Here is a 23,606-nt window from a genome sequence, read left to right as displayed (position 1 = left end):
CTCCGACCACCTCGGCGATCTCTCCGACCACCTCGGCGACCTCTTTGACCACCTCGGTGACCTCTCCGACCACCTCGATGACCTCTCCAACCACTTCACCGACCTTGGTGACCTCTCCGACCACCTCACCAGCTAATACATCACTCCAGGTCCCTACTGGACCAATCACCCGTAGCCGCGCCCAAAAGATACAGCAAGAGGTGCACGCGCTACTTTGTGAATTTCAATTAAACATTGATGGTAATTTCGAGCTACCTAAGTCATGCATGTTGTTATTATTCAGGTTCTCTGAGGAGGAAGACAAGGATACATCAAGGATGGATCAGAAAGAAGAGCTACATTCGAGTCAACCTAGCATGGCAGAACCATCTAGATGAAACAGTCATATCTTTTGTCTCCCAAAAGCTATGAAGGTGAATGAGCACTTGTTGGAAAGATCTTGAAGCCTAGTTTCCAATGCTGTCACGCCCGACCAGTTTGGAGTATCCAGCATGGCATCCAACTAGTTTTAGTGAAGACTGCTCTGAAGCTCAATAGTCTGCATGAAGCTAAAGATCCCGTGCAAAACTATACCATTCTACAATAATTCATGGTGCATAGCAACATGGTTGGAAAGATGATGAAGTTAGCTTTCCAACGCATCCAACGGTTCATCATTTGGACTTCCCAGGAAGGAGTTATGACCAAAATATTGAAGACTGCACAGAAGCCTAGAAGACGCGTGGGAACTGAAGACCACCTCGTAAAAGCTCTAGCCTATTGACCTTCCACCTCCCAACGTGGTTTCTTCAGTTCACATCTATCTTAGAGACTTCTCATAGTATAAATACCACCTCTAGGCTACTAGAAAAGGACTTTTTGATGATTTGATAATTCTAGTGATATTGCAACCAAGCTGCCGAGTGCTTACTCAAACCCTTGTTCTTCCTTGTTCTTCCTAGACTTATGAAGAGATCCCTTTAGGATCCACTAGTTCATGTTTTGCAGGTTCCAGTACGGCTGCCCCGCCTCGTGTGGATTAGCTCTGGTTGTGGTTCTGCGGTCGTTTGGAGATCGAGTCGAAGTCTTCGTGGTTTCAGTGCCTCTCTCCCCGTCGCTTGGTCGCATCCAACCTTGGCCAGGTATAAAGCTATTTACTCCGCTGTTCTTCAGCAAGTTACCCTTTTTTCGCTGCCTTGTTGCAAGATATCTTGATCGTGACCTACTGTCATGAAGATTGGGCCAACTCCCGTACTGAAATAGTTTAGTACCTATCACGCTGGATGTCCCGGTTTGGTAGGATGGGCTTGCCTCTTTCATATGTTTTTGGGCAATCCTTTGACCATTCGATGGCATCAATATTTGGATACTGCTTTGTAATTTGGTGGAGTTTGCTAGTGATGGCTTCCTCAGAACCCTGTGATGGAACTTTTTTTAACTTGGTTCTCAGGCTTGAACTGGTTATGGGAAAACCACTTGGACACCAACGAGACGTCTTTGATCGGAACATAAACTGGTCTTATGGTGATTGGATGCTTCTTTCGAAGTTCTCATTCAGGCACGTCCTTGTCTTCTTGTGCATCACCTTCTTTAGGAGGCACTCTTTGTTCATGTATCGGCTGTGCATGTTGAGAAAACTGTGGTATCTCATAATGCACTTGCTCGGTACGAGCTGGAGAAGGTTGTGGTATCTCATCAGGCACATGCTCGCTAGGAGGCGGAGAAGAATGTAGCATCTCAGGAATGTGGGGGTCACGAGATGGTGAAAATATCTCCCCAACCTCAACAACTCGCTCTAAATTTGGGAGAGGGGGAGGCGGTGAAGAAGCAGTCAATATAATGTCCCATTTGTGCCAGAGGATGAACTGCCCCATAATGTCTCCGAGTAACACCAGCCCCTCAGGTGTTGCGTAGTCTATCTGCCACTGCATGAACTCGGGCTTCACTGTATGCACCTCGCCCCTAGTGTAGTCTGGTGATATCTTATTATTGTGGTGTAAGCCACTAGGAGGATGTGCCACACCCGTTGCCACCTCCAGCACAGTGTTCTGCCGGCCGCTGAGAAACACCAAGGCGCAACTAGTTGGTTCCCATATGCGATCGACGGGGGTTGTGGCTGCAGTGGAACCTTGGCTGCTAGGAACTTTCAGAGGGCTGCCAACTAATACCAGTTCTCTTGGCGGTGTCACTAATATCTGTGGTTCCATAGACAGTCCTTGCTCCTCCAACGCCTTCGCAACTAGAGCCTTCACTTGGAGCTCAAGACTAGTCTCCCGGTCTCTACCATGTTTCTTGTACATGTGCCTGTCTTCTTCGAATCCTTGCTTCCAGGTCATCCTTTTCCCTAGCCCCCTAGTGCGGCATGTGTGCTCCTTATTTCCCAAGCCAAGGCTAAGCTCGTCCCTCTCTCTAGAAGGATTGAATGAGCCCTTCTCCTTGTCTTCAGCATATTTTAGTATCCTTCTTCTTTCCATAGACGACGCATATGTTTTTCACCATTCTATACACGTGTTCTCCATTATGACGTCTCTCTAGAGGGGGTTCAATAATCTCTGGGGCATTGTCATAAAATCTAAAGAACAATTTGTTGTGGTACTTGTGACTTGTCTTTAAGAAGCGTCGGTTCCTTAGGTAAACTATCTTCTTAGATGCATCTAGGTACACCCATGTAGTACCATCCAAGCAAACCAAGCATCCCATCTTCTCTTTGATCTGTCCAGACAAAGCAACAGCATGGGGTAATCATTGGTAGTAACAAATATTCTTGCTCTACATATGAAGTCCTCCTTTCGGAACGCATCATACATATGCTCCCCATGCCTCCATAGCCTCTCCATTCCTTGCATCAATGGCTCGAGGAACACATCTATATCAACGCCTGGTTGTTTAGGGCCAGAAATAAGAATAGTGAGGAGAATGTACTTTCTCTTCTGACATAACCATGTTGGGATGTTGTACATGGTCAAGATCACTGGCCATGTGCTGTGGTCGCTCATCCTCTCATTGAAGGGATTCATTCCATCGGTGCTCAAGCCAAACTGTATATTCCTTGGGTCATCGCTGAATTCTTTGTGCTTCTCATCAAACCTTTGCCACTGACTACAATCAACCGGGTGTGCAATCTTATCATCATCCACCTTGCACTCATCATCCCACCATGTCATGAGTGCGGCTTCTTTAGGGTTTAGGAAGATACGACTCAAGTGGTCGGTCACTAGCAGGTACCACATTACCAAGGTAGGAATTCTTCTCTGCTTTGCATCGTTGCCTAGTGGAGTGTCCTCTGGGGGCTGAGATTCTTGCACCACCTTTTTTGTACCCTTCTTATTCCTCTTTTTCCCTGTGGAGGCTTCGTCCCCACCGTAAAGGTCATTGTTCTTGTATTGGCTGGCCCCACACCGGGGACATTTATCTAGTGACTTAAACGTTTTGCCACAAAAAAGTATACAGTGGTTGGGGCATGCATGGATTTTTTCAACCCCCATTGTTAATGGACTTATGACCTTCGCTTGGTATGTGTTGGCGGGAACTGAGTTTGGTTGTGGCAGCACCCATGATAGGAGATGCAATAGATCATTGAAACTACAGTCTGACCAGCCATACTTAGCCTTTAGGATGAGCAGCTCAAGCACAAAACATAGCAATGTCCAATGTGTCGGACAACCCTTTTCAACACCATACACATTCTCCTTCGATGCTTTTGTCACCCTTTCCAAATTTTCTAGACCTTTCGGGCTATTTAGTAAAATCTCTGGTCTAAGGGCTCGAATCATGTCCTCTAAATCATCTTCATCCCCGACACGTGCACCACCATCATTATTGGCACCACCTTCGTTGTTACCATCCCGACCACCAGCATCACCACCTTGTTCATTGCCAAACTCGAAATCCATTCGTGCATCAAGCTTTGCTGAATATTGGGACATGGATTATATGGTTTCGTCGTCGTATTCGTCCTCATCCTCGTCATTAATAATAACCATTTCACCATGATGAATCCACACTGTGTAGTCCTCAACAAATCCTCGCATAATCAAATGTGATATGATGATAGTCACATTTGTCCATGCCATACGGTTCTTGCAATCTTTACATGGGTAAATAATTGTATCATTATTCTCTTTCAATGTCATTGCATGCTTCTTTGCAGCTTCAATAAATTTATCCACCTCTTCACGAAAACCTGCCTTGAACCTTAATGAACCATACATCCAAGAGTTCCTGTACTTCATCTTTTACAACAACAACAAAACAAACATTAAAGGACTACTTATTTAGATATATATAAAAATGAAATAAATTAATAATTACTTGAGAATAATTGTATATACTTCAGATATATATGAATATAAATCTAATATAATTACATGAAGCATACAAACACACCATGGTAGAGAAAAATTAATTAATGACCAATTTATCCATAAATAATTAAAATACATATTTATTGATTACAATAAACAATTTCAAAGACAACAATTAGCAACAATTAAACTTTACCCAATATCTTTCATACAAACCCTAGTCCAATTTCATCAAACATAAATTTACAAAAATGAAATTAATAAAAAAACCAAACCCTAGATCTAGATCCACATGCACATGAAACATCCATAAAACTAACTAATTGTTCACTAAAATCAAGAAACATGGACCAAATAAGGGTATGATCTTGTTCTCCTTCCTAATTTATCCTAGTATATTTAAAACTTGGGTCTAATTTGCTTCATAAGTAGCTCAAGCACCATAGAAGAGAGAGAAAAAACAAAACTCTAATTACTCACTAACCAACCATTAAAACTTTAAAAAAAGTGTGGAATAGCATTTTCTTACCTTCTACGACCTCTCCACCAAAGAATTTGAGACCAAAACCTTCCCCCTTAGTAGAGCAATTTTTGGGAGGTGCCCAAGGCCTCTCCACCTTTCTTTCACGGGTTGGAGTGAATGACCCGAGGAGGAAGAAGATGTTGCAGCCGTTTTATATGTGGGTCATTTGTAGGGGCGGCTGGTGATTGAGCCGCCCCTACAAATCGGAGCTATATATATGGGGGCATTTATAGGGGTGGCTCAATCACCAGCCGCCCCTACAAATAGCAACTCTAGGGGCGGCTGGTGATTGAGCCGCCCCTACAAATCAGACCCCATTTGTAGGGGCGGCTCGTATCACCAGCCGCCCCTGCTGTTCCATTTGTAGGGGCGGCTGGTATCTGGGCACCCGAGCACGCCACGGTAGGGGCGGCTCCATCACCAACCGCCTCTACAAAAAATCAAACCGTTGCTAAAACTCGTTTTTTACGTAGTGGCGGCGGCGCCGGTGCCGAGCAGGCGATGCGTGCATGGGCAAAGCGTACGTACGCGACCGCTGGCTAGGCGGCCGGGCGGTGATGGCGCCAGCTGACCGTACCGTAGTTGGCGGCGTGGAGCGAGATGGACGCGCTTCGGCCGCCAGCGCGCCGTCGTTTCGTGGCGTGGCGTGGGCGCTGAAGCCCTTCGGTCTGCGATGGCAGCAGAGGACAAGAGACACCAGCTGGTGATGTCGAACCAGGGAGAGAAAGAGGACGCGCCGACGCGAGGCGAGACCAGTTCCCGCAGCAAGCGTGGCGAGACAGCAGTGCGCGGTGGCCAAGTCGGTGAGAGGAAGGTGAGGGACGCGGCCACACGGGCCTTTGCAGGCTGGGCCCATGTCCAAGGAGAAAGGGAAAGGGAAATAAGGCCCAGTCCGCCAGAAAAATCGAGAAGGTGTATGGGGTTTTGGGATGGGCTGGATCTAGAGAAAGAAGAAGAGCAGGCCCAGAGTTGATATGTTGAAGGGTTTACAGTTGGGAATAGTTTGAGATGATTTTTAAAAAAATATATACAAGTTTATTCCTTTTATAATATTAATTAAATTAATGTAACCTTGTGGGTACTTAATTAGCCACCTATCTTATGTTCACTTTTATAAATTTCAAATTGTTCAATTTCTTTTTGGACTTTTCCAATGTTTTCGTACTTTCTTAAGAGTACAACATGGGCCGTCCCTGACCCAATGTTTCATCTCTGCCCTTAAGGGCATGCGGTGTCATCACCTCCGACCTGGTATTTGTATCTTGAATCCGTCGCATGTCTGTACTTTCTTTGTCCTAGCCCTTCCCCTATTTTTAGTTTTGTTCTCCTCGAATGTACTTCTTGCATTCTGAATTATAAGTTATTTAGGAACGTACTCCGTAGCTTTTTACCACGTTCGTCTCCATTCTTCCCAATCTCATTCGTTCTATCTTATTTCACGACAGATTCAAACATATTCATCCTCGGTTACAAATAAAGAGGAGACTAAAAACATATTCATCCTCGGCTACAAATAAAGATAAAACTAAAAAACTTTAGGTAATAACAAAATAAACAAATCACATTTCGTGCTGGAACATTAGACTTGATATATGCTACCAGTTCTTACTCTACCTTCTAGCATATGAAAGGGCACCCTTTACACATTCCATGACAATAAGGAATTAGACAAAAAAAAAAAAAGAAATAATGTAAGTTGGTGCAATCCCTAAAAACTAATATGTGGATTAATATGTTCAGTATCCCGATCTGCATGCTAAAATCATATGATACTACTATCCATTAAAGTTGAAATGGTATTGATTCTATTATACTACGGTGAAGCTATAACACACTCGAGTGTTCCTCTCCCTCTCAACACTCTATTCCTTTTCCTCTCATTCTTCTCCATCTCCGGTCTGTCCCCCTCTTCTTCCTCAAATCAGGCGGGCTTAGAAGAGGCTCGGGGGAGGTAGGCCAGCCAAGCGGTAGAGAAGGCAGGAGGGCGACGGTTAAGGTTCCGGCGACTTAGGAGGCGACAGGGCTGGGTCGGACGCCCATGGCACAGGTGGTGTCCGCGTATAGTGCCCACAGGCGCGGTTGGTGAGGTCGGTGCTTCAGACACAAGCTATGTACGGATCAGGGGCTGTAGATCACCTGTCCTTGACAGACGACACCTGATCAGATCACAGCCAATTGGACGGTCTGCAGGGACATTGAAATGCAGTGCAACGCCTCGCAGTCGCACCTACTTTTGGACAAGCCACGAACGTGAACGCTGCTTGGCCCTAGCAATATCCCGCAGCCATAGTCTACAGAGTATCCGAATTCCGAAGCCCGGTCATGGAGGTGGACCCACCGTCCCGAGCTCACGGCATCAGTGCATCCAGCCTGTTCGCTTGCTCGTAAACGATCGTAAATTTTCAGCTGGGAACAGTATTTTCTCTCTCACACCAAACCAGCCAGCAGTAAATAATCCACGATACGATACGGCCTCCCGAACAGGCTGATGGTGGTGGCCTCCGCTGTCACCGTCATGGCTCATTAATTGGCCCGTTGCGCTCGTGCTGGTCTCGGCAACGGCACGCCACCACCCGGAGACTTCTGTGCGCTCCTCCTGTCCTCCCCCACGCCCGCAGTCTGCAGGACGCAATCCCTCTCAAATCTCAACATTTCCAAACTAGACAACCACCTCGACCGGTGGGCAAATGGAAAAACCCATAAAATAGTTACCGGGAGCCTTAAAATAGTTTGTTTAGTACGTAACACCGAGTGTGTTACAGAGCCTCGGTAGTGGTCGCAGCAGGCAGATGACGCGCGCGGTCGCGGAGGGCGGCGCCAGTCTGGGCGGGAGGCACGATTCCGAGCACGAGGCGTGGTGGAGGCAGCGAATCCACGTTGGCGGGCGCACGACGAGCGGGGCGGGCGACTAGAGGGAGCATGTGTCTCATGCGGGGCGTGCGTCGCGGGTGTGAGCGAGCGGGAGCAGGCAGGCGAGCTAAGACGTCCGCGCTCGAGCATTATCGAAGGAGAAAGGGAGAGGGAGAAAAAGGCCCAGCCCGCTAGGAAAAACGAGAAGGTATATGGGGTTTTGGGATGGACTAGATCTAGAGAAACAAGAAGATAAGGTCTAGAGTTAATTTTTGGAAGGGTTTAGAGTTTTTTCGCAATAGTTTGAGGCAATTTTCTAGAATTTGAAGCAAGGTTGTCCCTTTTATAATTTTTAATTAAATTAATATAAACTTGTGGGTACTTAGCCACAATCTTATGTTCACTTTTATAAGTTTCAAAATGTTTGATTTATTTTAGGAGTTTTTCGATGTTTTCCTTTTATCTGAAGAGTAAAACATGGGTTGTCTCGATGTTTCACGTCTAGACTTTGTATTTGAATCTTGAATCCATCACATCTCTTTGTCCTTTTTTCTGAATTTCTGTGTTTCTTGTCCTATACCTTCCCGTATTGTCACTTTTATTCTCCTTGAATATATTCCTACTTCCTCCATTTCAAATTATAAGCAGTTCTGATTTACGTACGTAACTTTTTCTCCGTTCTTCCCAATCTCCTTCGTTCTGTTTTATTTCACGACAAATTCAAACATGTTCATCCTAGGTTACAAATAAAGAGCAAGCTAAAGAAAAATTCAGGTTACAAATAAAGAGCAAGCTGAAGAAAAATTTAGGTTACAAATAAAGAGCAAACTAAAATTTTGTTGCGTTCAGGTTACAAATAAAGAGCAAACATTCACTTAAGCTCTTTTACGGCCTGCAACTTTACAACTTTTGGTATGCTACCAATTCTTACCCTACCTTCTGGTAAATGAAAGAGAAACCTTACACATGTCAATGACAATAAGAAAAAAATAGAAATAATATAAGTTGATGCCAATCCCTAAAAAAATAATATGTGGATTAATATTTTCAGTATCCTAATCTGCATGCTAAAATCTTACGATACTACAATCCTATAAAGTTGAAACAATACTTATTCTACTATACTAAGGTGCTTTATACGTAGTATATTTTAAATTTTACAGTATCGATTTAGTACTTTCTAGATTTACTGTCTTGAGAACTGTGCACACGGGTCCTTTCGGGAAGAAGAATACGTAACTTCACTAATAAACACGTAGACTATCAGTACTATACGGTTACGCGATTGGAACGCGTATAGTCGTTGCTCGCTTCCATCCTCCCTCCACCCGGATCCTCCTGGAAGTTCTCCCCATCAGCCGACCACCGGCGCCGAATTCCGGCACGACGTCGCCACAGGCCAAAACGCGGTAAGCTCTGCCCTCGCTCCGCTGCTCCCGTTGCAACCCTATCAAGCTCGCCCCCCCGCTTGATTTATGATCTGTGAGGGGGCGCGCACGGGCAACCAGCCGCATACCAAAACTTGCGTGCGGCCGTGCTCAGTCGCCTGCAAATTTGGCCTCGCCTCCGTCCCGATTCGACGCGGTCCTCGCGTGGGAGGAATTTAGATGCTAGGAGCGGCGCGTGTGGAGTGCGCAGTTAGAATCTTATTACTACTAGCGTGGTTTCGCTGTGACCTGCCAGTTTCGGACCTACTAGTCTGGTATCTCTTGGAAATTTGGTGCTAATACTCGTGTAATTATTTTGGAGTTGTTGTATTGTCTTATATTGATGCTTGAATTCAATTTATTTTGGTCCAGATTTTGTTTAAATTTAAACGAAAATGACTGCCCTTCTTTCACTGTGTACTGTTGGGCTGTTGGATTCACTGTTTCAGACTTTCAGTGCATATTGGGAGTTTTTTTAGTTATTATTTTTCAACTCTGCTTCCTAGGAGTAATCGCATGGGTAGCTGGAAGCACGGTTTGTGCACTATATGAAGGTCTATGTAGGGCTGGAACTTAGCAGATTTCTGATCTAGTAAACTGGTTTATCTGCAGCTTATTTGTTTGTACTGCAGTGTGAGATGTCATTAGGTTGCAGTTTGTTTCAATGTGAACTTTTGCTTCAACTATATGGTGTTACATCCACAAATGCATATGTTAAAGATGTAAACTTAAGTCCTGTTTTAGTACTCGAAACATGGCTTTAGTTGAAGACTGCAGGTACTCATGGATGATTGGTCTGCTACCATGGTCAATTGTGTTCACATATTACAACTTTACAACTTTTGCTTGTTGATATGCTTGTGCTTGAATAATGAATAGTCTGGTGTTTGTTTTCCACAAATTTACATGGCAGATCTAATTAAGGGTTTCTCAAACAGTATAACTGTCGCTAAAAGTTCATTAAGAGTATTCAGCAACCGGATGGACACATGGCTCGTTTATACCAACAGTGTGTTGCTTTCTACAAATAAATTTACAAAGTACAATTATGCAACAAACTGTGTTTCATACAAATTTATTTACTAAAAATGTGATATAAGGTTTTTAATTTGACCATTCTTGAAATTTAATTACTGTAAACTTTCCAGAAAGCAACATACTGCTGCACTTCTGCACCATTTAATGTATCTGTCAGCTGATGCATTCTCATTTTACATTCAGATTATTTCCTTAGATCTATTAGCTTTATTCTGATGGTCCCCAAATAAAAAAATGCTTTGTTCTTGATCTTAAGATACATTTTTATTCAGCAGTGCTTGTGAATTACAGATGGGATTCCCAGATGAAAGAGTACAAGTAGATGCACTGGAGAGACACTTACTAACTGGTTTATCTTCAAACGACTATAATGGAAGTTTTGAGGATGAGGTCCTCTATGACGCATCATTTGCAGAAATGGAAGATAATTTTGTCAAGTATCAAATTGCTCAGTGGACTTTATTATCTCTATTACTAATCGTAGCTTGGGGAGTAGGACTGCTCATGCTACTTTACATACCTATTCGGGTATATGTATGTCGAAGCGACTTTCGCTCGAGGAAGCTATACTTGACACCACATGCTGTTATTTACAAGGTATTTGAATGTGGAATGCTAAACTAGTATTTAGTTTTATGCTCATGTTATTGGTTTATTATTTTACTCCCTGATCATAATCCAGGTAAACAAGCCTTTTGCTTTTCCTTGTTTTGGGGTTTTCAAGAAGGAGAAATATTGTATCCTCCCTTCAATTTCTGATGTTGTCGTTGAGCAAGGTAAGCCCGATGATGAAAAATCTCATCTGCTTTCTATACACATTTTGGATTTTGCATGAACTGGATGCTGGAAACCACTTATAAACATGAATGATCCTATTGCTTCTATTGTTTTTGGTGTTTTGGAGTGAAGATGGCACGAGTTAAATGTTTTAAGTTTATTTCCAATTCTCCACCACTATTAATGTTCATGTGTATGTATAACTTTCTAGTCTATACTAAGAGGATATAAAGCTTTATAGTCTATACTATACGTTCTAGACTTGGGTTGGGATAAACTACACTACACTAATCAAGTGCTTTTTACTAAAACTTGGTCACAGCAGAATCTGTCCTTTTTCATATATATATATGTCTACGATATTTTCTCTGAAAGTCATTTTCATATACCATCTTTACAGAAGAAAAAAAAACCCCCACATTTGCACCAATTAGTTTGTTCATCATAATTGCAAGTGAGAACAATGTTTTTCCAACAATTCAAGTATTTAGCAGATGTTCACATGATTTCTGTAGATCATCTCCAGTCCGTTTTCGGGGTATATTCGATCAGGATTGAGAATATCGGTGTCAGAAAGCCTCGTAGTTATGATGTAAAAATTACTGGGGTTGCTCATCCACATGATTTCAGGAAGGTACTTCGATTATTGTCTCACTTGATCTCTAGTTTTTGTTGAAACTAAGCTTTGGATCTACTTATTCAGGCTGTTCTAGTCCATCTTTTGAACACTAGGAAGCTGAAGTTCAGTCAAAAAGCTTCATCGGATGGCCAACAGAGCACAAGTTCTACAGCTAGTTCTTCGGTATGTCTTCAGTTAAGTTGCCTCATTTGCTCTTTTAGCACTGAAAATTGTACATTTCGTTGTTTTAGCACACTATGGTCTTATTGGACCTGTGAGATACCGACATCAATTTTTCCGAATCTGTGTCACCCATATCAGCTACTAAACATGTTTCCAAAATGTTTGCAAATTGTGCTAAAAAATCTGACTATGATATTGCATTGTTCTGATGTAAGCTTGTACACAGTGTGGGTAAACACCATAGAGAGATACTGACTGTGATGGTTTGGAAGTATTGGGCTTAGAGGAAAATTTGCATGCCATGGAGATGAAGCAATTCAGTTGAAAACTCCTGATTCATTTTTGCTTCATAAGACCAGGATACAAATGCTGTGTTTTATAGTCATTGACACTTAAGAAATAATCTGTAAAATTAAGGGAATTTACTATCTCAAAGATAGAAATAGGTAACTAGGAAACCTATAGGTTAGGCTGCTTGTTTCTACCATAATCCTGCAATGTCTATTTTTTTCATTGACTACACTGTTAGTGTTTATGCAAAAGATCACACTTTTTTGCATGCGACAGTTGGGGACCTAAAAACATGCAGCCCTCATGACAGTTGGATGTTACATTGGATCAACCATTGGACTTGGAATATAAGTTTGTTACTTTATTTCACTCACTGGAAATGGTTGCACTGAACTACTGAGTCTTGATTGTCACCTGCCAGCCAGCCCAGCCCCCCAAGTTGCTCATATTATGCACCAGAAGGCTCTGTCAGTAACTGTACTACTGTATATTTCAAATGTCAAGATCCAATAATGTGATGGTCTCTATATTTGTCAATTATAAAGAAAAGTCCTGTATTTTGAATTTCTTGTTGGTTTAAACCTTTGAAACTATCATTTTTCTGACAAATAGCTTGAAATTGAATATGTTGTATATCTAATGTAATGTTTTCTAGAAAATTTTGATAAGCTCTTTGTGCTTCACTCTGCTATATGAAGTTTGAAAGTACATAGATTGATCTTTTCAGGAGGCTCCTCTTGGAGATTTGATGCTAGAGAAGCTTGATGAAGTCGAAATCTCTGTAAAGGTGACAGTTGCAGAAATGCTTTGCATTGCTTTGATTCTTTCAACGTTCTCTTTGAATATATACAATTACACAACCAACAAAGGTAGTGACTAATGTAGTTAGGTAGTGCCAGTGGCTGTAAAGGAAATATAAAAGCTTCAGAAGGCCTAAGAACTTTAGATCCATAACTTGATGTTTAAGAGCTTGTTCTGCCATCAAATTGTAGCTGGATGCATGACTTACTATCTCAGAGTTGATCGATGTTAGTCCTTTAATGGACTTTTAGTATTCAGAGCTTGAGACCTTGAGCTCAGAGTTGAAGCTATTCACCAAAATTGTAGTAGCATTTATTGCTGTAGTGATGTGTACATCTATCTATCATTGTTTTTGTGGGGGGTTGGTTACTCGTATGTTTGTTTGGCACTTCATGTACATGTTTGATATAATAGGTTTCAGAGGTTCATTTTTGCTGGTGTTGGTTCTCTGAGCCTGTAACAAGAATTTTCTTTTGACTCAGAAAATGCAAGCACTGCTACAGGGGGCTGAAACTTCGAAGATTAAGACCACATCCAGCTGACTCAATGTATGTTGACATTTCACAGGCATGCTTTCTTATCCAGCTAGCTTCACGATCCTCTGAAATTATATGTGAGTATCCAGGACTACTAGTGTCATTGGTTTGTGTGTTTCTTGGCTCTCAAGTCTCAATGTTACTTTCACTTGCGTTCCAAGGTACTGCAGCTGACTCCATGGCTCAGCCCTGTCGCATAAAATTTGTTGGATTTCCATGATATCAGACCATTTACCAAAACTATCCAAGTGGGATGTTTTGCATGTGCTAGATAAACCACTTTTCCTGACGATAATTGGCTTCCACTGTTCCACAATGTACCAGCATAATACTGAAAAGCATTCTCTATCATGTTTTGAGAGGGTCATTTTCTTTGGTTCATGTATGGTTTCTAGTCACAAATCACAATCCTATAGCTGTACATACGAAAAATGTTACTGGAGAAGTCCCATTTGTGCAGAAGTCATCATCAGGTTATGAAGTTAATGACTTTTGATTTTTACTTCTAATAAATAACAAAACAACTGCAACTGCAAAAAAAAAAAAAATCTGTTGAAGCACGTAATAATCAGCGCAGACCCTCCACTTGTTCAGTAAATATCAGCCAAACCTCAACTTCAGTTACCAAGACCTCTGTTGCTGCCTGAAAAACTATGTCATTCCCAACTTGGTGATTGCTTTGCTGGTTGGTAGTGCTTTTGTTGACCCAGATGCTAGTTCCACAGTCAAAATTGCATTATACAGAGTTCATATCATGCCATTACTTTTATTAAATTAAAACATGACCTCATTATATTTTCAAAAAAAGTATCTGAAGTAAAAAAGTAAAAGCAAGATGCCCCTCTTAGCATTGATTTCGAGGCGGACAATATGGTAGGCCCCTTTTTAACGATGCCATGCCTCATTCACAGGCCTGTTATTGCGCTTAGTACAGTTCACTGCTTGGTCAAAAGGCTTTGGAATGTTTCAGTGGTTAATGTAACAGGTGTTTCTTTACTTTATCTTAATCTGATGAACTATATTTCCAACATGTGGTTCATTGAACCTCGTAAGTATCTAGCCGTTTCTTCTAACCACAGGAAGGTGGAAAAATATTTATTTATACAAGCAAACAAAAGACTAGCTGCTACCTATTACCAGGTGAAAAAAGGTGGTATCTGCTTCTCGTGAAGGCTGACTGCTTGACTTTTGTCCCTTTTTCTCTATCCTGTGTTCACACTCTAGGGTATTTCCCTTTTTTTTCCTTTATTTAAGTTAGGGGTCCGCTCCCCAATATTAATCTCCTATTCTCCTGGCTGCATGAGCATGATATCATGTCGTGCCATGCATGCAATCTTTTGAGGTCCTTGTACTGATGTATGAGGAGAAAAATGGACCAGACCATAATAAGCTAGTTTATTGATTTGGTGGTTATGGCTGCATTCCTTTTTGTCCTATCAAGCGTAGTTTATGCACATAGTGCATCATGAATTATGTTGTTAGCTTTTGGTTTGTTCCCCCACTTGCCCGTCATTATGTTGTGACATCGTATGGCACCACAATGAGAGTTCAATATCAAGTTAATAAGTTCTAGCAGCCACCGGTGTGGGCTCCAGTGTCATCAGAAGGCATCTGGTCTCATTTTGATTGGAGATCTTATTTGTACTTGTCTTTGTGGTAGTGATCTAGGCTAGGATGGTCACTGGAAATCAGACGGTTTTCTGCACACCCGCGATCACTATCATTTAGCTACATGTAGCTTGGATTATTACTTGGAGCAGACGATGACAAATTTTCTTTCTATTGTTTGTGGTTTTAGGATCGAACAACATATGACTGGTGCTGATCGACCCCTCTTTGCTCTGGTGGCTATCAGCATCATCGTCGTGGCTGCTGTTGATAGCTGTTCGGCTCATGCAAACATTTTCGCAGTGGCTGCATGAATAGCTAAGGATGCTTATAACTTTGTTGCTGTCATATGTTCCGTCCTGTGTATTATTGTCCAATACGGATGGTGATGGCTTGCTATTATATGCAGCTTTCTGTAATCGTGCAGGGAATTTCACTTTCTGCACATAAAGTCATGTATAGTTGAAAGGGAGCAATCGTTCATATTGTAACTTGAGAAAGATCCACTTGGTGATCAGATTAATATGTGAAACCAAGTCACTACCTTGCAACTGACGATGTCAGTATCATATATTGATAAATGATATAAGAATTTTACTGTTTGCCATGGGGATGGCTATCCTGTATAGCTTGATTGCCAATATAGCGACCTTTCTGTTTGCTTCTAAAGGCTTTTTTTGGGGGCATTTAACAACACTTCTTTTTTTCCCCAAAAAATATTTACTTCAGTGAGATGGCAACGTATCAGGTGGAAACCAACTAACCTGTGTAAATTTGAAAACTACCAATCAGGACCACCGGATGTTGATCCAATGAATGGGGTGAGAGGTGGGATTTTTTTGCGCTTAAACCTCCCACCTGCTGTCCTTTTTTTTTTTTTTGCGCTTAAGTTCTCTCACCTCATCTATTGGATCAGCATCCAGTGGTCCTGATGAGTAGTTTTCAAATTTACACAAGTTAGTTTGTTTGTACATGATATGTTGCCGAATCGGATAGCCTGAACAATCGACACTTTTTCCTTTTTCCATTGCTAATTGTGTGTACTTTTAATACTGATACCTAGCTTTCCATACACCCAACTAATCTTTGGTTATTCTGACCAAATTTATAAACCGTGGCCAGCAGAAATCAAATCTGTAGCCTTTCTGTTGCCGTTGATCCTGGCAGTTGCAGCCATGGACCATGACGAGGGTCACTAAACGTCTTCCCATTTTTCTAGGCTATCCTGTGGGCAGATGCACGCTGTCGACGACGATAAAGTGAGTGATTATCCTTTGACTCGATGTACTGACATTATTGGTTTCCTCTTGACTGAATCTTGGGATGATGGACTTGTAGCTAGATGCTGATCGGAGGAACGCGTACCACAATGTTTTATATGCCTCCTGACTTGACTAGCAATATGAATTGAGATAGACGTTTCTTTTCCGGCGTTGCCTCTAGCGCTTTCATTTGACACTTTGTTCTTAGTAGGCTCTGGATGGCTGGATTGTTCTCTAAGAATCAGAGAGGGATAGGATAGGAGTACTAGAGGACTACTATTGTGCTTGTGATATTTTAGACTAATAATTAGTATGTGTCCTGGGATCATGATATGGTCGGGCAGGAAAAGAGTATATTTCCTTACACTATACTCCCTCTGTCTCAAAATAAATTAACTTTTAGAATTGTCATAAAGTAAGCTTTGTCAAATTTGACCAAATTTATAGAAAATAGCACCAATATTTATGCCACCAAATTAATATCATCATGAAATATAATTTTATAATGCATTTATTTGGTGCTTTGTTCCATAAATTGATCAAATTTAAAATAGTTTGACTTCAAATCGATGATTCTAGGAATTGATTTATTTTGAGATAGAGGTACCACTAAGTTAGCACTGATATATTATATATAAAAGATCAGCTTGATGATCAGATAGAATAAGTGGAATCCAAGTCATTATCGTGCAAGATTTGCTGTCGTAGATCCTTGGTACGCTGATAATTTTTTTTACTGACTACCTTGGGCATTTCTGTATGATATTCAACGATGACATATGGTTGCCCACGCATATCTGTTACATTTTCTAGAATCATACTAGAGCCTGGTTTAGTTGGCGAATTTTTTTGGGAAATGGTACTGTAGCAATTTCGTTGTTATTTGGCAATTAGTGTCCAATCATAGTCTAATTAGGCTTAAAAGATTCGTCTCGTGAATTTAGTCTAAACTGTGTAATTAGTTTTATTTTTTTATTTATATTTAATGCTTCATGCATGCGTCCAAAGATTCGATTAGACGGGGAATCTTGAAAAATTTTGCAAAATTTTGGGAACTAAACAGGCACTAGCTTCCCGTTTAAATTTTGTCAAAAGTCATAGTCAAATACTAGTATGTTACATTTAAGCAACCAAATATAAACAGAGGAAGAAGAATTCAGAACGGAGAGATTACAAGAGAGGCAAGCATTAATTCTATAGAGTATATATATAAACAACTGGAAATCTATTCCACCTCTGCAATATCAAGTAGCGCTTAATCCTGATTATTCGTTCTGAAACGCAGTGTTTGTATTCACTGATTTGCATGCAGGTACGAACTAGCATTTGATATATTGAGCAGTATAAACCGGAGGGGCAGCGGCAAGTCAAAACTGTACCTTTCTTGCTCGCGTTGCCGTTGATCTTAGGCGGCCATGGACCATGACTGACGGGAGTCACTAGACGTCTGCACCCCTTTTTTTCATATATATCCCGTGGGCACATAGTGGCACATGCACACAAATAGCAACCTTTTTTATGTTTTGATAAGGAAATAGCAGCAGCTTTGACTAGAGCCAACGACATTATTGGCGCCACTGTCTTGACTGAGTCTTGGGATAATGCAGCTAGCTATACTCCCTCTTCCGTCTTAAAAAAAGAGTAATTTTTACTTTTCAAAGAGTTAAAAAGTTAAAGTTTAATTAAAATTACATAAAAAATATTAACATTTATGATACAAATTAAATATTATTAAATTAATTAGAATATATTTTTTTATAGTAAACTTAGTTATAGCCATAAATATTAAAACTATTCATTATGAATTCGGTCAAAGTAAAAGTTAGTTTGGTTGGTACAAATAATCTCATAGTTATATTTTTTTTTACGAAGGGAGCAGGGAGTATATGCTCAAGTGTGTTGACGTACGTAGGTGCCTCTCTCTTGACCAATGAGAACGCAAAAGGCATTCCTAGTTTTTCCTTGTACCAGAGTACCAGACGTTTACCTTTGCGTATATATGTTGGCAACTTGCGTCGTACATATTGACATCGTGTTGTTTTTACTAGTCGTAGTCGTAGGCTCTGGATTGTTCTACAAGAATCACAGAGATTATTCTGCGCTACGTACTCCTCTGCTGTACTCGTGAGATCACGATGAGTGCAGGAGTTGAGTAGGGATTCCGGTTTTGTGCTGTGACCGATTAATTTTAAAAAAGCTCCGGTTCCTGCATCGCTCCTTCACCAAATCGCCTCGTAGTTGCTAGTAGAAGCGAGAAGCACTAGTACGTATTGGATGCTCCTGCTGCCTCCCTGAATTGACCGACCACATGGATCGGTTGCTCTTGCTGCATGCATGCTGAATTGCTGATGGTGACACTGACACTGACAGCAGCAGGCCCCTGCGACGAATTTTTACACGGACGAACAGACATTTCTGGGTCGCATAAGACAAGCGCCTCGAGCGGTCGAGCGAGCCTCCTGGTGGTAGTGTCAAGTGTGGTAGTGAGACTAGGAGTAAACTGGTGGTGGCAGCTTATGCTGTTGCTGTTGTGCACGCGAGAACGGGACGGGGCCCCCTTTTTTTGTTGGCTGTCTTTGTGTACTACTAGTGGGCATCCGCACGGCACTGCAGCAGCATATTTTATTAACCAATTCTTTTCTATCCGTTTCGGCGTTTCGATCGTTTCTTCTCTTTTCCTCGGCGGTAGCCCGCATTCTCCCTTACCCTATAAAAAGAAAAATAGGACGTTCTATGAGAAAGGTGCGATGGACCCATCGACCCGATGGATCTAGAGCCGCATAAAACCAAACCACGAGATACAAATATAAGAGCACGATACGAACACACGGCTGAGCAGCGATCGAGCTTTCAGCACCCATTCACTCCTTTCACTAGAGACTTGAAATCATTTCCCTCTCTCGTCCGTTTGTAATCCCTACTACAAACTTTTAGTGCTAGTAACACGAACAGCAGCGACGAACTGGATGTAGGGACTTTCTGTCCGAACCAGTATAAACCTCGTGTCCTCTAAACACACCATCCGAGCCAGACACATAATACTAAAAATTTACTCGTCGGTGATAACTCGAAACACCGACACTATCATTCGGAGGAGCACCGACACTATCCTCCGCGTGAGTTACGCTGCCAGCCGCCCCACCGACTGCAGCTGCCGCCGGACCCGGTCGCCGGCACCTAGCCCTCCGCCTCAAGCTCTATGCGCGTGCTTGATGACTACAGTGGCTCCTCCGTCCTCCGCGCGCCATGTCGGGTGATCCATCCTTCGCCGCGCCCAGGGCAGGCATAGGTGCAACTGGCCACTGCCAGGCCGCGCCACCATCCTCGGCTGTCGGCTGTTGGGAAGTGCGATGTACGGAAGAAGGGTAAAAAACGCATGTTGCAAGCCAATGTTTAAGTGTTTTAGTTGTTTCATAGGTACGTTGCAAGTATTTTATATAGAAGTCGCAAAAGTAGACCGGGATGGTTGTACACGTATGTTGGAAGCTTTTATTCCCAATGTTTCATTTGTTTTTTTTCCAGACATGTGTTGCAAATGTCTTTATTTGGATGTTGTATATGTTTCACACATATGTTGCAAGTGTTTTATATGGATATTGCGTATGTTTTTACAATAGTTTTCAAGTGTTTTTCAGGTGTTTTTGCAAGTGTATCAGATATATGTTTCAAGTGTTTCATCTGCCTTCAGATGTATGTTGTAAGTGGTACACGTCTGGATGTTTCAAAAGTAGATCGCGTATTGCATCTCTCTCCTCGCTTTCTGCTGCCTCGCCTCGGTTTCTCCTCCTCCTCCTAGCGTTGGTTAGGCATCCGCCACCTCCTCCCCTCTTCTCGATGCTAGTGAGGTTCGGGACGGTGCGGGGCGTGCGTGAACACGTGAAACGGGGCAGGAAAGCAATAGTCGGACGTCCGGGCACTAAGAGCCTGTTGTTGCATCGCATGGACACGTTACCCTGCCATTATACCTTTCCTCAACGGCTGCGTGCACGGTCATCGAGGTGCGCGCATCCATGCTGCTGTTGATGCCGTTTGCCCGCCATGCAGCGGCCTCTCTTTTGGACTTCTTCCAACGGTCTTCCTGGACCTCTCTCTACTCTACAGTACACTCTTAGGCCTAGCTGGGCCTTGGGCTGGGCTTGGGTGGCCCTTGCATGCTCGTGACCTCAGCCTCTCTGCCACGGCGGAAGAGAAAAAGGGGAACCGATCGGGAGCCCGGTCGCCGCCCGAACCGAAATCGGGCCCACCAGTCAGTGCCACGCCACGCAGTTCCCGATCCCCTCTCTCCCCATCTCCTTCCCACTCCCTCCATCATCTCCCCAAATCCGTCCCGTTTCCGCCGCCGCCGCCTTCCTCGAACCTTCGTCGCTCGCTGCCGCTCCCCGCCCCGCCGCGGCCCTACAAAGCCAGCCAGCCGCTAAACCCCCCTCGTCCTCATCCACTCACCCACCCGCTCGTCCCCGACTCCGCCGCCGCCATGGGCTCCTCCTACGACCCCTCCCCGTTGCCGGGCGCCGACGGCCTCCTCCTCTACCTCTCCGACCTCGGCCCCACCGCGCCCTCCGCCTACCTCGACCCCTCCTCGCCCTCCGATTACCTCGACCTCCCGCCCACCCCGCAGCCCCAGCAGCAGCAGGGGAACATAGGCCCCGCGCAGGACATGCTGCTCCCCTACATCTCCAGCATGCTCATGGAGGACGACATCGACGACACCTTCTTCTACGACTACCCGGACAACCCCGCGCTCCTCCAGGCGCAGCAGTCCTTCCTCGACGTCCTCTCCGACGACGCCTCCTCCCCGACCACCACCAATAGCAGCGCCAGCGCCAGCGTCAACCACCACTCCTCCGGACCCGCCAGCGCGCCGCTCACCCCCGCCGCGGTCGATTCCTACGCCCCGGCCCCCGCCGCCCAGTTCGACGGCTTCGACCTCGACCCCGCGGCCTTCTTCAGCAACGGGGCCAACTCCGACCTCATGAGCTCCGCTTTCCTCAAGGGCATGGAGGAGGCCAACAAATTCCTGCCCACGCAGGACAAGCTCGTCATCGACCTCGATCCGCCCGACGACCCCAAGCGGTTCGTCCTCCCCACCCCCGCCCCCGCCGCGGACAAGCTCGCGCCCGGATTCAACGCCGCCGCCATCGTCCCTGCGGCCGTGGCCGTGGCCGTCAAGGAGGAGGAGGTGGTCTTCGCGGCGCCTGGCAGCGGCGGCGGCGCCTTCGGGGGCCGCGGTCGGAGGAACCGCTTCGACGACGACGACGACGACGACCTGGAGCTGCAGCGCCGGATTAGCAAGCAGAGCGCGCTGCAGGGGGACGGCGACGAGCGGGACGTCTTCGAGAAGTACATCATCACTGACCCCGACAAGTGCACAGAGCAGATGCAGAATCTGCGGATCGCCATGCAGGAGGCGGCCGCTGCCGGGAACGGCAAGGCCAAGGGCCGACGCGGCGGGAGGGATGTGGTGGACCTGCGCACGCTGCTCGTCCACTGCGCGCAGGCCGTCGCCTCCGACGACCGCCGCAGTGCCACCGAGCTGCTCAGGCAGATCAAGCAGCACGCCAGCCCGCAGGGGGATGCCACGCAGCGCCTCGCCCACTGCTTCGCCGAGGGCCTCCAGGCGCGCCTCGCCGGCACCGGCAGCATGGTGTACCAGTCGCTCATGGCCAAGCGTACGTCTGTCGCAGACATACTCCAGGCGTACCAGCTGTACATGGACGCCATCTGCTTCAAGAGAGTCGTCTTCGTGTTCTCGAATTACACCATCTACAATGCCGCGCTGGGCAAGAAGAAGATACATATCGTTGAGTACGGGATCAATTATGGCTTCCAGTGGCCGTGCTTCCTGCGATGGATAGCGGATAGGGAGGGTGGGCCACCGGAGCTGAGGATTACTGGCATTGACCTGCCCCAGCCTGGGTTCCGCCCTACTCAGCGCATTGAGGAGACAGGGCGCCGGCTCAGCAAGTATGCCCAGCAGTTTGGTGTGCCATTCAAGTACCAGGCGATTGCAGCATCCAAGATGGAGTCCATCCGAGCGGAGGATCTGAACCTCGATCCAGAGGAGGTGCTCATCGTGAACTGCCTATACCAGTTTAAGAACTTGATGGATGAGAGTGTTGTGATTGAAAGCCCAAGGGACATTATGCTCAATAACATCAGAAAGATGCGGCCTCATACATTCATACATGCAATTGTGAATGGCTCCTTCAGTGCGCCCTTCTTTGTGTCGAGGTTCCGGGAGGCTCTGTTCTTTTACTCGGCCCTGTTTGATGCTCTGGACGCGACCACCCCAAGAGACAGCAACCAGAGGATGCTGATTGAGGAAAACCTCTTTGGGAGGGCTGCCTTGAACGTCATTGCGTGTGAGGGTACAGATCGGGTGGAGCGCCCTGAGACGTACAAGCAATGGCAGGTGCGGAATCAACGAGCAGGCTTGAAGCAGCAGCCGTTGAACCCTGATGTCGTGCAGGTAGTGCGGAACAAGGTCAAGGATTTTTACCACAAGGACTTTGTGATCGATGTTGATCACCACTGGCTCTTGCAGGGATGGAAAGGCCGCATCCTCTATGCCATCTCGACATGGGTGGCAAATGATGCTCCCTACTTTTAGCTGTTCTCTTGACTCACATGTCTACATATTTAGGTTTAGGTATGTCATCTAGATATGTCAATGTGTTCTGTATGGCCCAGTTAATAGCCATGGTTCAGTGGGTTACTTAGACTCAAGGTATGCGGTATGCCTAGTGCCCTAGTGAGAATTCAACATGCACCTGTTCTTTCCAAAGGTAGATTCAGGTTCTGAGGAACATGGGTGACACAAGATGTGGAGGATCAGAAGGCAGAAGGCATTCCGAAATCTTTCCTTTGATGTAATGTGAATTGGATGCATATCACTCAGCCATGTTGTTGCATAGTGCTGAATATGATCTAGTTCTAGGTCCTGGTCTGGATAATGTTCTCCACAGCATCTGCTGTGCGTGTGCCCTTGTGATCAATCCAGTCAGTTGATCAGATTGTAATTGCCACTTGCTCCTCTGTTTCCTGTGCTTACTGCGCTGTTTCAGACTTTAGCATGGTTATTATGAAGTGATGAAGCCTGGGTTTTACTTTATTGCACATGAAAGCTCTTTCCAGATATGAGAGCTCTTTCCAGATGTATATGGCATATGTTTATTCGTATACATGATTCGTGTTCAATGAATTGAGTCTTCTTTTCAGCATACATATTGGTTTGTCGCAGCGACGAAATAATTAGGATATTTTTGCTGAACTGTGGCTGATGTTGAATTGTTGGAATTGTTCAGTAATCAGGCTACACATATTAGGCTGTTATTACCAGGATGCCATTCTCTCTTTGCTGTACTGTCTTTGCATTTTCAGGCTACATATGGGGTTTTCTTGGCCCATG

At 44.4% G+C, this 23,606-nt stretch overlaps 2 protein-coding genes across 11 annotated transcripts; both read left to right on the top strand.

The window, feature by feature from the left end:
- The first annotated feature begins 8,919 nt into the window (after positions 1–8,919).
- Positions 8,920–15,549, top strand: LOC136502737 (uncharacterized). Of its 10 annotated transcripts, none has more exons than XR_010770679.1 (8): positions 8,920–9,065; positions 10,413–10,718; positions 10,804–10,897; positions 11,414–11,532; positions 11,602–11,700; positions 12,719–12,778; positions 13,275–13,405; positions 15,127–15,549. XR_010770679.1 is itself a non-coding variant. In XM_066497993.1 (8 exons), exons 2-7 carry the CDS (start codon positions 10,413–10,415, stop codon positions 13,332–13,334), a joined length of 738 nt encoding a protein of 245 aa, XP_066354090.1. In that variant the 5' UTR covers positions 8,920–9,065; the 3' UTR covers positions 13,335–13,340; positions 15,127–15,549. The 10 variants fall into 10 exon arrangements, 4 of the variants coding, with proteins under 4 accessions (XP_066354090.1, XP_066354088.1, XP_066354089.1 ...); XR_010770675.1 differs by having other exon boundaries at positions 11,602–11,712; XR_010770676.1 differs by lacking the exon at positions 15,127–15,549 and adding an exon at positions 13,490–15,120 and having other exon boundaries at positions 11,602–11,712.
- Positions 15,550–20,501: 4,952 nt separating this feature from the next.
- On the top strand, positions 20,502–23,309 carry LOC136502735 (scarecrow-like protein 34). Its single transcript, XM_066497988.1, has one exon. The coding sequence runs from the start codon at positions 20,673–20,675 to the stop codon at positions 22,806–22,808; it is 2,136 nt and encodes a 711-aa protein (XP_066354085.1). The 5' UTR covers positions 20,502–20,672; the 3' UTR covers positions 22,809–23,309.
- The last annotated feature ends 297 nt before the right edge of the window (positions 23,310–23,606 follow it).

Source organism: Miscanthus floridulus, chromosome 14 (genome assembly GCF_019320115.1).
Source record: "Miscanthus floridulus cultivar M001 chromosome 14, ASM1932011v1, whole genome shotgun sequence".
In the NCBI taxonomy this organism is placed as follows: domain Eukaryota; kingdom Viridiplantae; phylum Streptophyta; class Magnoliopsida; order Poales; family Poaceae; genus Miscanthus; species Miscanthus floridulus.
This window is presented reverse-complemented; position numbering and strand designations above follow the sequence as displayed.

Coding starts and splice junctions, on each gene's coding strand:
- LOC136502737 (XM_066497991.1), top strand. CDS start 10,413: ATGGGATTCCCAGATGAAAGAGTACAAGTAGATGCACTGGAGAGACAC. Junction 10,719..10,803: donor CACATGCTGTTATTTACAAG/GTATTTGAATGT, acceptor ATCATAATCCAG/GTAAACAAGCCTTTTGCTTT. Junction 12,779..13,274: donor AAGTCGAAATCTCTGTAAAG/GTGACAGTTGCA, acceptor CTTTTGACTCAG/AAAATGCAAGCACTGCTACA.
- LOC136502735 (XM_066497988.1), top strand. CDS start 20,673: ATGGGCTCCTCCTACGACCCCTCCCCGTTGCCGGGCGCCGACGGCCTC.